This window comes from Dipteris shenzhenensis, chromosome 21, assembly GCF_047967505.1.
Source record: "Dipteris shenzhenensis isolate YYH24624 ecotype China chromosome 21, Dip_SZ_1.0, whole genome shotgun sequence".
NCBI classification, from domain to species: Eukaryota; Viridiplantae; Streptophyta; class Polypodiopsida; order Gleicheniales; family Dipteridaceae; genus Dipteris; species Dipteris shenzhenensis.
The window spans coordinates 47522137-47536811 of NC_141616.1; the positions used below are offsets into that span (position 1 = coordinate 47522137).

The 14675-nt window shown below is 42.3% G+C and overlaps 1 protein-coding gene and 1 pseudogene across 1 annotated transcript in view; both read right to left on the reverse strand.

Annotated features, from left to right (window-relative positions):
* EDA7 (embryo sac development arrest 7) overlaps nt 1–14675 on the reverse strand; it is an 89961-nt gene that overhangs the window by 10259 nt on the left and 65027 nt on the right. Inside the window, exons 11-15 of the mRNA XM_087392592.1 lie at nt 7204–7374; nt 6919–7077; nt 6745–6837; nt 6379–6543; nt 733–983 (exon numbers count right to left, since the gene is read on the reverse strand). Coding sequence (XP_087248718.1) covers nt 733–983; nt 6379–6543; nt 6745–6837; nt 6919–7077; nt 7204–7374 — 839 coding nt within the window. The remainder of the gene's footprint in view (nt 1–732; nt 984–6378; nt 6544–6744; nt 6838–6918; nt 7078–7203; nt 7375–14675) is intronic.
* Nucleotides 13228–13948, reverse strand: LOC147888963 (secreted RxLR effector protein 161 pseudogene; annotated as a pseudogene).

The window sequence follows — 14675 nt, forward strand, 5'->3', positions numbered from 1 at the left end:
CTCGAATGACCTGGTTGGTGCATGGCCCGATCGGAATGGTGGGTGGGAGTACCGGAGCGGGGAGGAGCAGCAGCTCTAAAATTTCACTCAGCCTTTCCCATATTTTGAATCTTTTGAAGCCCAGATGGTAGATAATTCTTGGGCATTGATAAGAATTTGTCTCACTAAATGAACTAAAAAACAAGTCTTGCAGCGCTTCCTTCAGCAAAATGAAATTCTCAATATAGGTCGACCACCAATTGTTGTGATGTGCAAATGGTTCAGAACAGATCCAAGTCTGCTGCATTCTGTTTCAACAACAGCTGCTTGTAATGCTTAAATACCTTAAGCCCCAAAAAAAATGGCATCCAATTCAATTTATGACGTCCAAAGCAAAACATAAGGTGTTGTTATTTAAAACAGCTTTTGGGCTGAATCTTTAGCATCTTACCAAACAGAAGTTTCTTATCTCAGTATCCTCACTATAAATCAGTCAGAAAACACAAGCACCTAATCCTTACATTAATCAGTAAAAATAACAAAGCAACCACATCAGCTTATTAATTAGAAGCAGAACAACAAAAGGGCAAGTTATAGAAATTCCGAGATACACCTATACAAAAGCTGAAAGATAGACATACATAAAGGCAAAGAATATTATTTTCTGCATTAGCCTTGTGTCTGCTATTTCAATCAATAGAAGGTGTTGCTTATTGAAGATTTCAACAAACTAAACTATAAATGATCATTTACCTTGATTTTAAAGATGGTGACTTCATGCCGTTCTTATCTACCCTTTTGCTTCTTGACTGTGACTTTTTCTCTTTCCTCAACATCGGTTCTTCATCGGAGGATTCCTCACTTGTGTCATGACTCTCACTTTGATGTTCATTGTCACTTTCATACACTTGATTGAAATGCTCTTGTAAAAGAGAAGCCTTGTTTTTTTTCACATTTGGATGTAGCAGCTTATACTCCGCTGACTTTTCATCCACTTCAAAGGCCTGTCTCACATACATAAATAACCCATCCAGTTCAAATATTACTCCCAAAGATGGTATCACAAACAACAGACAAGCTTGTGTTTGGACTTCACTAGTCTTCACTAAAGCATCATCCAAAATAAAAAAACACTGCTCATGTGATAAGCATTCCAGCAACCTCAAATGACATGTATGAAGATCATTCATCACACAATTGTATTCAGACACACATACCTCGTCTCCAAGATTTTCTAAGAGACAAAGGTCACACATCTCTCTCTCTCTCTCTCTCTCTCTCTCTCTCTCACACACACACACACACACACACACACAAGTCCCAACTAAGGGCAGTACTGCACCCACAAAAACCCATGCTGCCATCCCCCATTCGCTGCTACGTGCTCGTCCCCCTGTGTATAACCTACCAAACCAAGCCTCTACAGTGCCTGCCTCTGCTCACAGCTATTTTCCTATGTCCCTCTCTGTCCCAGCGCACGTCTCAGATTCACTAAGGATTATAACAGGGAGGGGATATGCAAGGCATAGTCTGTTCACTGTTCCTGGCACTTTATGAGGATATCCAGAGTTATACATAACTGGCAGAGATCTAACTCCTTGAAGCCTTCAATGTGAGGATGAGTGACAAACATGCAAAGATCTCGAATTTTTACAAGGATGCCATTTTACCTTAGTCTCTAATCAGACATGTGATTGGAGAGGGATCCACAGTCACAAGTAAGGGGACAAAGAGAGAGAGATGCTACCCACGTAGAGGGGGCCACAATGTAGTAGACCATTTTATGGGATCCCCTGCCTTCACCTCACAGATCTTAGACTTCACAGTCCAAACTCTTATGCCAGAAGCAGAACACTCACATCTATTGTGGGCGAACCCCTGGCTGAAAGGAATCAGAGAAAGACGCCCTCGTTTCGTTGCCATTACACGAATATCGTCGATTTTTGCTTCTGCGTTTTCTTTCAGCATACTTCATCTTCCTCTAATTCCTTTCAGGGGTAGATTCTCCATGCCTTGGGCTATCCTGTGCTGAAATCTGAGCAGCAATGGCTGCATATTCAAGGAGAAATCAGTGTAAAATCAGTCGACTTTGAAGGGGCAAGCTATGGAGTTCTGACACGTTTTTGCGCCTTCTCTTCCCAGAGGATCTTCTGTGGTATATCAGCTCTCTTTTGCCTTAAACACCCTTTTCCTTTGCTCTGAAGAGTAAGCTACAAGCCCTCCAAGTTCAGCCTTTTGGTTTTGACAGTTTTGACAAGTTTTTGAAGAAGATGCTACATAAGATGCTATTCTAGCATTTCTGGTTTTTTGAAACTTTCAATAACATCAGTACAAGTGTGGCTTCAGTTTTGTTTTGAATTGCTAGACCTGGTTTTGATTGGAAAGTATTCATTTTAGCCACTTCTATGAAGCATGTAAGAAGAAGCAACATTGATTGAATATTGGTCACTAGTCTTTGCTACATCAAGTGCTTATATTTTGGAAGCCTTTCAGTTATTTTTTGCCTTGTAAGAGAAAAAGACACTGCCCAATATCTGGGTTAGACCCTATCATGGCTACCCTATTAAATCTAGAGAAGTTCAATGGAAAGGGCTTCCACACATGGCAGATGAAGGTGAAATTTGCATTGATGAGAGAGAACCTCTGAGGACTTGTCAAACCGACTCCAACCGCTTCTTCTACAGCCTCCAATGCTGGAGAATCCTCAACTCCGACACGCCCGGCAAGGGATCCCGCTAGAGAGGAGAAAGCATATGGTATCATTGCTCTTGCTTTAGGAGATGATTATATTCACCACATCTCTGACTTAGAGTCTCCTTCAGAAGCTTGGCAGAAGCTTGACATGATTTTTGGTGCTAGCTCTCACATCTCTAAATTATCACTTAAAATCTCTTTCTTTGAATTGAAGATGGTTAGTGGTACTACTTTGGCAGCTCATGTCAACTATATGCGGAGTCTTATGACTCAATTAGCTTCTATCAACTCTCCTATTACTCCAGATGATGCTATGGCAGTGTTACTTAAGAGTATGCCTAAAGATTATGATCACATAGTTACCACTTTGAAAAATCTTCCTAATCCTAATCTTGAAGGTATTATCTCTGCTCTCCAAGAAGAAGAAAGGCATATGGAGCTCAGGAAAGGCAATGACACTGTTTATGCTATAAAAGTCCAGAAGGGCAAGTTTACCCCTTGCAATCACTGTGGAAAGACAAATCACCTTTCAAAAGACTGCTTCAAAATTAATCCATGCAAACACTGTGGCAAGAACAACCATAATGAGAAGTTTTGCAGAGCCAAAGCAAAGACAGAAAATGCAAATCTACTTTCAGTTGATGAGCCTCCACAAGATGAGGCATCCTTTGAAGATTATGCATTTTAAATCATCTCTATGTATGCTCCAGATCTCTCTTTTTATGTCAAGGTACTCAGCCTCGATAGTCCTCCAAAATGAATGAAATAAACTATTGTGTTTTTGTGTGTTTTGTAAACACCTTTGGTCACCTTATGATGTAGGCCATGTGTATGTTTTGCTCCATGGTACCTCCTGCGGACATTGTGTGTATGTTTTGCTCCATGGTACCTCCTGCGGACATTGTGTGCATGTACATGCAGGGGAGATAACCATTGGAAGGTCTTTTTGTACCCCTTTTGTTTACCTTACACCCATGGGAACCCTTGCTAGCATGAGAACCTAGCCATAGATTTATCCTTGACCACCATGAGATGGCATGAGAAACTATGAGACTAGATGTATCCTTGACATAGCCTGAGGCATTCCCTTGAGGGGGGGTTTGATGGGATATCTCAAGGTGTATGCCTCAGGCACACCTTGGTTTCTATGTGTGAGTGCTAGAGGCATAGTTAGGTGCCCACAAGCACAGTTAGGTGGTGGAGAGCCACATAGGATGATTGAGAGAATCTAGGAGCAGATTGAGGAGATGATTGTGGAGCTCTGAAGTCATCAGTGATGTCAGTGAGCATGTATGAGGTGCCTACTTAAGGACCTCACTCTTCTTCATTCCATAATGCAAGTATTCTGAGTTTGTGTCCACTGTTTCCTTTCCTTTAAGCTTACCAACAACCCAAAAAAGAACTTGTGTGCATGCATATATGTATCCCTTCCCGTATACTTGGATCCATCTTTCACATGCCTTGAGCATCTTGATTGGGCAGTTTGGTGGTTTCGCGTATCCTTGCATCAACGGCGTATTGATGACTCTTGAGACATGATGTGCCTCTATAGAGCATCCCCATGAGGGATAGCTCTGCAGCTTTGGTGACACGCGGGATGTTGAGTGAAAGGAGCACGTTGCTTTTGGATACCGCATATACTATGAGATCCGAGGATAACTCTGTTGGTAAAACTTCATGGAGGGACCTCTATGAACCTTTGGATTGTGTGAGCTGCTTTTGTTTACAATTGTTTGGTGTTTTGGTTAATCAAATGAATGTGATTGGACAACGTACACACAGCGTGGAAGAGGTGGCTAATGCCATGCATGGCTACTATGTGGAGATCGTTACCAACATGGACGACCAATCAGAGAGCTTCAGTTCGAGGCTCTATGTTTACTTATGGGAAGACAATTCTGCTACTCATTTTTTGTCGCAGCCTGTGTACTGTGATACTTCTTTGCATGAGAGTCGACTCAAGGTAGGAGGCTTGCCAGTTGCCAGGGTCCTTCGTGTCATCTGAGTCGTGAGTCAGTGAGTTCTTTAAGCCAACAAACCTGGTAAGGGTGAGGTTATCAATTGTAAGTCTTTTTGTTATCAGTCCAGCTAATACAAAAGTTGTTTTTGGGTCTTTAAAATGTCGCTTCACATGTTTTCAATTCAAGTTGCAAGCTCTTCTATTATTTCATGTAATATTTTATGTGAGGGTTAAGCTTTCGTTTCGGATTCTGTGAGAGAGAAACAAAAGTTGCATGCATCGATTTCTAGCATTTAGTATCAGAGTGGGTGATGGTCTGCCAGCAACAGTTCGTGAGGAGTTGCTGGGGGTTGTATTGTCTGGTGTTGAAGGTCTGAGTGATCTTCTCTAAAGGTTTTGAGGGCTGTCGTCTGAGGTCATCGTGAGACACGGACATCTCGACAAAGACGGAGAAGGCCGTGGAGAATTACACAATTACAAAATTGAATGGTTGAAACTTCGCATCATTGCAGAGAAGATCAGTGCATGAGCGCAAAAGAATGAGAAGGCCATTAGAGTACTAGGAAGAGCACTCGCTTCTGATCACTTCCACCATGTAAACGTTACAAAGACGGCTCCAAAACTAGGTAATCACGGAGTCCCTTTTTGTTGTCAAAATGAAGAATTCCAAGGCTGTCTTAAAGCAAGTTCTCTTTGGTCTTGGTATGGCAGAGTAAAAAAAATCTAGGTACCTATCTGAAATACATGCAATACTTAAGCTATTGAGTGATTTGGAATCAAAAAATTTGATGAGGACGATGCCAATGCCAGACTGAAGGTTGGCACTTGTTCAAGTCTGTCTAGTTTTTGTAGCAGTTCGCAGTGTGTTTGTTGTGTGTTGAGTGTTTGAGCTCAACCTTTTGTGAGTTCTTTCATTACAGTGTCGGTTGATCTGCTCACCCCTCCCTCCCCAATTCAGTTTTAGGGTGGAATATTGGCAAACCCTCATGGGGGTCCTCTATGGACCTTTGGATTACGTGGGCTGCTTTTGGTTACGAGTGTTTGGTGTTTTGGTTAATCAAATGAATGTGATTGGATGAGGTACGTAGCGTGGAAGAGGTATAATCTCATCCATGGCTGCTATGTGGAGATCGATACCAGTGTTAACGACCAATTAGAGAGCTTTAGTTTCTATATTACTTGGAGGGAAGGCGGTTCTCCTACTCCCTTTTGGCCGCGGCCTATGTACTATGATGACTTATTTATCAGCGATGCCAACCTCAACCAAATCCATTGTCTACTAAGTTACTTCCTCTATCCTCTACTGGGGGCCTTGGTCCCTTGGACGACATACAGAGGATCTGACATCTAGGTGAATAGATGACAGCTTAGTTCCTCCATACTGAACTTCCCATGGCTCTCTTGCTGACTGATATATATGGTATGTCACCCTCCTACAAAGACATCACGATGTATCTCTCTACCTGTTCTTTTCTTTTAGCTTCAGATGTCAGTCTGGGTATAGATGCCTGCTTTAGTGCTCCACCGTTTAGTTTTATTGTATCTAGGTTTCTTTAGTCTCATAGACCCTTAGGTCTTCCAAACACTACAATCCAGTTTCTTTTTCTTTCTTTCTTTCTTCCATTCTCTCTCTCTCTCTCTCCCCCCCCCGGGGCCCCTTCCTTATTTTCTTTCCCTCCACCGATAACAATGCTAAGGACACAAACTTCATGCCTATGCACACATGCTGTCTATGAGAAGCTTACCTCATCACTGAACATTGCTTTGAAACGATCATCCTCAAGCAGATTAGATACTGACTTTGTTTTCAGTTCAGCGTTTTCTACACGATCCAACCCCGCCTTATCGCTAGCACCAGCAAGTAAACGTACAGCTAGCTCCCTGTTCACTTTAGGAAGCCTTCTCTTTATCTGAAGAATTGCAGTACAAAAAAAAATTAAGTACAATCACTCATATACGCCAAATTGACAGACTCTAGGCAGGCATAAAGGCCGTGGAGCCAATTTAGGCTACTTCTACAAGCACAGCTAAGCAGATGTCTTTCAAAGGTCTGGCATGTTTCAGGGGCAAACACACACAGCATGCAGAAAGGCATGGCAGAAATTAGTCACCGTGATACGTCCAGCCCGGTCTGCATCAAGTTTCTCTTGAATTCTTTGTTGCCTGTAAGTTTCATACGCAAAGGGATCTACCATTGCTTTTGCCTAAAACAGACACCACATGTCAATAAGCAACAAACCTAGATAACCAAGCCGCCTCATACTGTCATACACATGCAACAGTACCTTGTTGAAGAGTCGGTTATCCATGAAAAATCCATGCATATAAGCATGCAACAAGTTTGTGCCTATAAGATTAGTTAAGTTCAGTTTCTCAAGATCTTCACGAGTGACAAATTTGAAGTCATCATAGATGACATTCTGTCCTTCCTCCTCAAGTTCCTCCTGCAAGAATTTGTGAATTCACCCATACACACACTCAGATTCAACACACAATGAGGCATAGAATTATCCATTGGGACTGAAGCTATTTGAACAGTAGATTTTTTAAAACTCTGTTTGAAAATATACCGTTAGATTCTCTAGGTAGGAACACCAGCTTGGCGCTGGACCAAGTGCAGGTATAAAATAGACAGGGATTTGGGGAGAATCTAAGGCCATGAACACGAGGCCACTATTCCGAATCACACAGATATCATTAATATCTCCTCCTGATGATTCCACGTTTGTCATAGCCTCCCCCTGTAAATTGTCACCAGACAATGCTCATCAAATAACGCACACATAGCACAACTCACAAAATATAAAAGTTTATTCAAATACCTTTGCTAGCCTCTCTCTCTCTCTCTCTCATAATGGTTACAGGACTATAATGGTTAGCTCCACACTAGTTAAACTTTTTAGCACGGTGCTTGAAGCAAAAATCAGCACTTGGGCAGAAGAGGCCAAGAAGAGGGCCATTGGATAAGCAGGCTTCCATAAAGAGCATAGGACTACAAATAATCTGTGTGAAAAACCAGACTTTTCGAGAATGCAAAAGTGTGCAATGCATGCAGAATTTGAATGCCAATTGGCCCTCCAATGGGGAAAAGCGCCCTCATGAGAGTACTTGTTTCTACTTCCACCTACATGCAAGGTGGGAGAGAGATGGCGGATGAATGCAATGTGGTAGAGAGAATGCTACGTGAGATTCACAATGAAAGGGTGTTACCCTTTCATTAATGTCCCTTGAGATTACTCAAGTTTCATTTTTCCATTTACACCTACCCTTATCCTATGACCCATGCACCTACCATTCAATGCACTCTAATGCACAAAACTTCAGTAAATACATATCTCTCTTCTTTCCATGAGTACTCTTCTCTTTATGGTACACAATCTGTTCCGGAGTAAGAACTTCAGTCCCATTTTCAAGTTCAGGTTCTTCTTGATGCTGAGTATCCAAAAACGCAGAAGTATCGCCATGGTATCTCTTCAAATTGCTCACATGAAAGATATTCTTCATACGCCAGTGGGCTGGTAATTTCAGCTCATACGCTCTTGATCGAATCTGGATATAAAGCTGCTGAAATCTGAAATGGACCATAAAACTTTGGTGCTAACTTGACATGTTTTGTACTTCCTCTCACTGACTTGATTCTTCTTTTATCAATCTTCAGTAAAACCCAATCATCCTCCTTGTAATAAACTTCTTTTCTTTTTTTATTGGCTGCCTTGGATTGTTGAACCTGAGCCTTCTTAATATGTTCTTTTACCCGCTCAATAACCTGTGACATATCCTCAGCAAACTAGTCAGCAGTAAAAACTCGCTCCCCCAAGTGTGTTATTGGAGTGGGTAAACATTGCCCATAGATGATTTCAAATGGGGCTTTCTTGGTGGAAGTATGTACAGTGTTATTATAAGCAAACTCTAACATGGGTAAGAACTCTGGCCACCTTCTAGGTTGGTCATGGACATAAGCTCGAAATAAAGTGATTATGGTTTGATTGGCATTCTCACTTTGTCCATCTCCTTGAGGTTGGAAGGCTGTAGTAAATTTCAGTTTGGTTCTGTGATTTTCTAATACGGCTGTCCAAAAGTTGCTAATGATACGGCCATCATTATTGGATACAATAAATTTCGGTAACCCATGTAACCTAAAGATTTCCCTAATTAATAACCTTGTTGTTTCACGAGCAGACAACCTCTTTTTACAGGGAATAAAATGAGCCTATTTACTCAGCCTATCTATAACAGTGAAAATTTGCTCAAACTGACCAACCTTGGGGAAACCTAACACAAAATCCATTGTAATGTGTTCCCACCTTTCAAAGGGAATAGGCAAAGGCTGCAAAAGACCAGCAGTCTTACTTGTGTCAGATTTAATGCGCTGACATACGTGACATTGTTGAACAAAGGTCGAAACTTCTTTGCGGAGTTTAGGCCAATGGAAGTACTTCTCAATATTTTCAATGGTCCCTCTGATGCCTCTATCTCCAGAATATGGACTCGCATGTAACTCACTCATGACTAGATACCGAAATGTTTTGGGTACACATATGGCACGTCCCAAAATAAGTATCCATCCACGATGGAATAAGCCTCTAAACCCCCAACCTCATTACCAAAAATCTTCCCATAAATGTCATCGAAGTCCTCATCTAAAGGATAAACTTCAACCATTGCTCCTAATGATTTCTCCTTAATCACAGAAATGTGATTAACTTGGGGCCATCTACTCAAAGCATCAGCTACTAAATTCTCCTTTCCTTGCTGATATTCAATATTTGGTTGCCCAAAGGATTGACTACATTCAGCCCATTTGATTTGCCTTGAAGAAACAATGGGTTGAGAAAACAAGTGCTTGATACTTTGATGGTCAATCTTAATCTTGAAAGCAGAACCATATAAATAATGCTTCCGTAACTTTAAAGCATGAATGACTGCCAGTAACTCCTTCTCATACATGATGTATTTCAATTCAGCCCCTTGAAGTTTTCTACTCTCATAAACAATGGGATGCCCTCCTTGCATCAACACTGCCCCAATTGAGGTACCACTCGCATCCGTACATACAACAAAGAACTCTTTGTCCATGTCCGGAAGTATTAACACTGGTGCAGACCAATGTTCTCTGAAGCTCCTCAAAAGCTACTTGGTGAACCTCTCCCCACTCATACAAGGAATGCTTCTTCAACAAATCTGTTAGTGGAGAAGCAAGACATGTAAAATTCTTAATGAATCTGCGATAATAACTACACATCCCTAGGAAGGATCTTATATTTTTGAGGATTGGCCATTCAATTATGGCCTTGACCTTTTTAGGGTCAACCCGAATTCCCTCAGCAGACACAATGTGTCCCAAATACTCGATTCTTGTCTTGAAGAACTCACTCTTCTTGGTATTTAGGAACAATCGATCCTTCCTTAGGAGCTCCATCACGTTAGCAAGGTGATCCTTATGCTCTTCCTCATTCTGGCTGAAAACTAAAATGTCGTCAAAGAAGACTATGACAAATTTTCCCAAGTAGGGTCGCAAAACCCTTCTCATCAGCCTACTAAAAGTGGCTGGAGCATTAGTTAGACCAAAAGGCATGACCAAAAACTCATAATGTCCAGTGAGAGTGCGAAAAGCAGTCTTATGTTCTTCTCTAGCTTTCATCCGAAGTTGATGATAACCAGATTTCAAATCCAATCACCCTCCTACTTGGATGCCTTGGCTTTCCCTTCTACTGAATTCGTCTTGGCAATCTTAGCCAAGAGAACGGGACACTTATGCCATACGTGCCCTGGCTTATGTTTCTTACACTTGAAACATTTTCCTTCCTTAATCAACTTCCTCTTGTCTTCATCCGTCACAAAAGGAAATGGCACCCATCCAGGACGTGATTGCCTGTTCACATTCCTTACAAGAGCTTTACCCTTCCCTTTATTATTCTTAAACTAGTTTGGTTTCGTAAAAGTGGGTATATTGTTGGTCTTTGATGATGACCCACCCTCCTTATTGAAGAGTTTACGAGGATTCAATTTCCTCTAGGCTATTTCAGCCAGCTTAGTGAGGTCCTTAAGCGTGGTCGGATTTAATATTTCAACCTCATACCTTACTTTTGGGCTTAAGGCTAATAAATACTTCTTTCGCCTATCTTCCTCACTCTTTTCGGGTAACTCTAAAGAGAGTTTCTAAAACCTGGCTGTAAAATCTGCATTGCTCTCATTATCGAACCACCTAAACCTCTCCTAATGCAAGGTTAGGTTCTCTTCATGCCTCGGTGGCATGAAAGTGGCTTTCAGTTGCTCCACGAACTTAGCCCATTCATGAATAGGCTCTTTTCCTGTTTCTGACAAAAACCACCACATTAGAGCATCCTTCTGCAGATGCAATGTGGCAAGAGCAAGCCTCTCTTGCTCAGTCTTGTCTTGATGGGCAAAGTGTAGCTCAAAATGGCGAATCCAATTGAGGATTTTGTCAGCCTCCCTTGCCCCATCATATTTAGGCAACTCAATTCTCTCTCGCGGTTAGAATTTGGACCTCTTAGAAGGGGTACTCAACTCTTCATCCCCAAAGCTTGAAGTCCTCTTACTGCTCAATCATATTGCTAAGCTGAAAAATCAGCTTATCAACAAGAGTCTCCTCTCTTCCTCTTGCACTTGTATTATAATCCACGTGTGCTGGGTTTTGAGTTGCAGGCGTAAACTCATCACCTTGTTCTTGGCTGGTCTCATTTCTTCTTTCATTACGAAAGAAGAACTCCCTATCAAGAGGTTCTTGAAGGAGAGACTGCTGTAAATCTATTTGTGGGTTATCATACTCAAGATGTGTATAACTCTCACCTAATCCATCCTCTTCAGGAGGGGGTGAAGGTGTTCTTTCTCTCTCTCTTGGGGTGATGGAGGAAAAGAAATAAGTTCATTGTTATATCTCCCTTCCCCTTCCATTCTTTCCTTTTAGTAATACAAGAGAGAAAATGACTTGTTGTAATTTCAAAAAAGGGATTTATTTTACAGAAAAAGTCAAGTGTTGTAGAGTTGGTGGTACTTATCCGACTCCCGCTTCATTTGTGTTGAGAAGACACTTAAAATGACCTCTTCTTCCTTTGAACCTCTTCTTCCTTTGACATGACCTCTTCTTCCTTCTCTTTTAGGCTTTTCTTCTTGTATTTCTGCTGTAAACTGGTATGCTCCGTTTGGGCTACTTGTTTTGAGCGGATTGGAGCTCTAGATACCGTTATAGGGGGTACTTGATGGGTGGATCACCCCCTTAAAATCTTGTTCCGATCCGACTTTCCGTTAGGGAGGATGAGGGGGTCCCTTTTCCTCACGGTTTAAGGATTTTAAGGGTACATTCACACAGGGGGGGAGTCACCCCGTTAAGACACCCCGTTCACCGTTCAAGACCAAAAATTTTCAGAAAAATCCCTTGTTTCAAAACCTCTAGAATTCAGGGTTGGCCAGGATGTTTGCAACCGGATAGTACACTGCCTTCTGTCTACGGCGTGTGCTGCTGTCCGCTTGCGTGCCGTCCAATATTTCATCGTCGCATTTCGTTGTCTGCCGTGCGTTCCTTGATCATGCGTGTCTTCTGCTGCTGCACATAACATTCCCTAGTCGTGCCTTCTATTGCACCTTCTTCTGCAACTTCCGTGCCTGTTCCCGACGCTCTTTGTGCTTCTCTTCTAGCGTTTGCGACAACCTCCCACTAGTGCTCCCATCACGTCCGTCACGATTCTATGCATTCCTCTCGTCCTTTTCTCCTCCCGATCGTGGAACGTCACTACTCTGATACTAAATGTGAAAAACCACACTTTTCGAGAACACAAATGTATGCAATGCATGAGAATTTAAATGCCAATTGGCCCTCCAATGGGAAAGAGCGCCCTCGTGAGAGTACTTGTTTCTATTCGACCTACATGCAAGGTGGGAGAGAGATGGCGGATGAATGCAATGTGGTAGAGAGAATGCATTAATGATAGGGTGTTACACTTTCATTAATGTCCCTTGAGATCACTCAAGTTCCATCTTTCCATTTACACCTACCCTTATCCTATGACCCATGCACCTACCATTCAATGCACTCTAATGCACCCTTTCCCTTTCCTATTGACCCTGTGCACATCTTTATTACTAACCATTGGCCAATGTTACATAGTTTTGGCGGTACTATTTACACCGCTTGATTGATCATAAATACAAACATATAACCGCACCATCAAATTGGCGCCTAACAGTAATAAGGTTCTAATGACCATTAATTGACTAAATAATCATTTCTCTTGTCATGACAATCTGGACAGTTGAGACAGAGGCACATGTAGCCTTACAGTGTTGGTGCAGAGACGAGACACACGAGGAGAGAGCAAGCACACAAAGCTCAAATGATTGATTCAGAAGATGTGACTAAAGTCACATCATATACATGGATAAGGTTGTGCTTGCTAAGCATACCCTGCAGGTCACATGGAAGTGTGCCTGCCAAGCTCAGGGGAAAAAACCTCCACTAGTTGGAGTAAAAAGTGCCCCGGGCCTACACCTAAGGTGTCACCCTACACTCCCAACACATAGGTGCTAACAAACCCCCCTAAAGTGAAGTGGTGACAGTGTACAAGGCAAATGTGATATCAATCACCAAAAGGAAGTAAGTTCAGAAGCTTGCGAAAGCCTTCGAACTTCTCATGAGACAATGCTTCGATGAATATATCTGCCACATTGTCATGTGTAGGCACATAGATCATGCTGATTTCTGAGGTAGACAATCTCTCTCTGACATAATAATAATGAACCTCAATATGCTTTGTGCGAGCATGGAAGACGGGATTCTTCGCAACTGCCAAAGCACTCTGACTGTCTGTAAAAATAGAGGTAGCAGACTCCTGTTTCATACCCAAATCAGCAAATAATCGCCTGAGCCAAACACACTCAATGGTGGTTGTGAAAGCTGCCCTGTACTCAGCTTCACAACTGGAAGTGGCCACGGAGGGTTGCTTCTTACTCAACCAAGAGATGCATGACTGCCCAAAGTAGAAGCAAAAACCTGAAGTGGACACTCTTGTTTCAAAGCATCCTGCCAAATCGGAGTCACGGAAAGCATGCAGCTGTGGATCAGCCCCCTTGGGAAAGAATAAACCAAGGTGCATAGTAACCGTGCAAATAGCGGAACACCCGCTTAACAGCCTGCCAATGCTTGGTTCTTGGGCAATGCATGAATCTGCTCAATAAGGAGACCCCAAACTGAATATCTGGCTATGTATTGCATAAATGAATCAAACAGCCCACAGCCTGCTGGTACAATGTCTGATCAAAAGCATCCCCAGAATCTTCAATGCTGAATTTCATCCCAGTCTCCACAGGAGTTGCAACTGGCTTGCAATCTTGGAAAGAGAACCGCTGAAGCAAAGTCTGGATGTACTTAGTTTGTATCAGAACAATACCATCATCCCGCTGTATAAACTGAATGCCCAAATAAAAATGCAAAGGGCCCAGATCACTCATCTCAAATGAGGAATGTAATTCAGCCTTGAAGGCTGCAATATTTTGCTCATTGGGGCCTGTGAGCAGCATGTCATCAACATATAAAACAATGACCAAAAAAACATCCTGAGTCCTTTTAACATAGAGGGTACTCTCAGTTGGACTGTTGCTGAATCTCTGGGCAACCAAATATGTGTGTATCTTTTCATACCAAGTTCTAGGTGCCTGCTTAAGGCCATACAGAGCTTTGTGAAGCCTACACACCAAGTGTTCCTGTCCATCCTGCACAAATCCACGAGGCTGTGTAACATAAACCTCCTCATGCAAGTCTCCATGTAAGAACGCTGTTTTGATGTCCAACTGATGTACTTGCCATCCATGATGGGCTGCCATGGCGATCATGCATCTGATAGTGGTCATGCGAGAGGTAGGGGCAAAGGTTTCATCAAAATCAATACCCTTTTGTTGAGCATACCCTTTCGCAACGAGTCTTGCTTTGAAGCGGTCTACTGAACCATCAGCCTTCCGCTTAATCTTGTAGACCCACTTAGTACCAATGGCCTTTTTGCCTGGAGGCAATTCAGTTAAGTGCCATGTT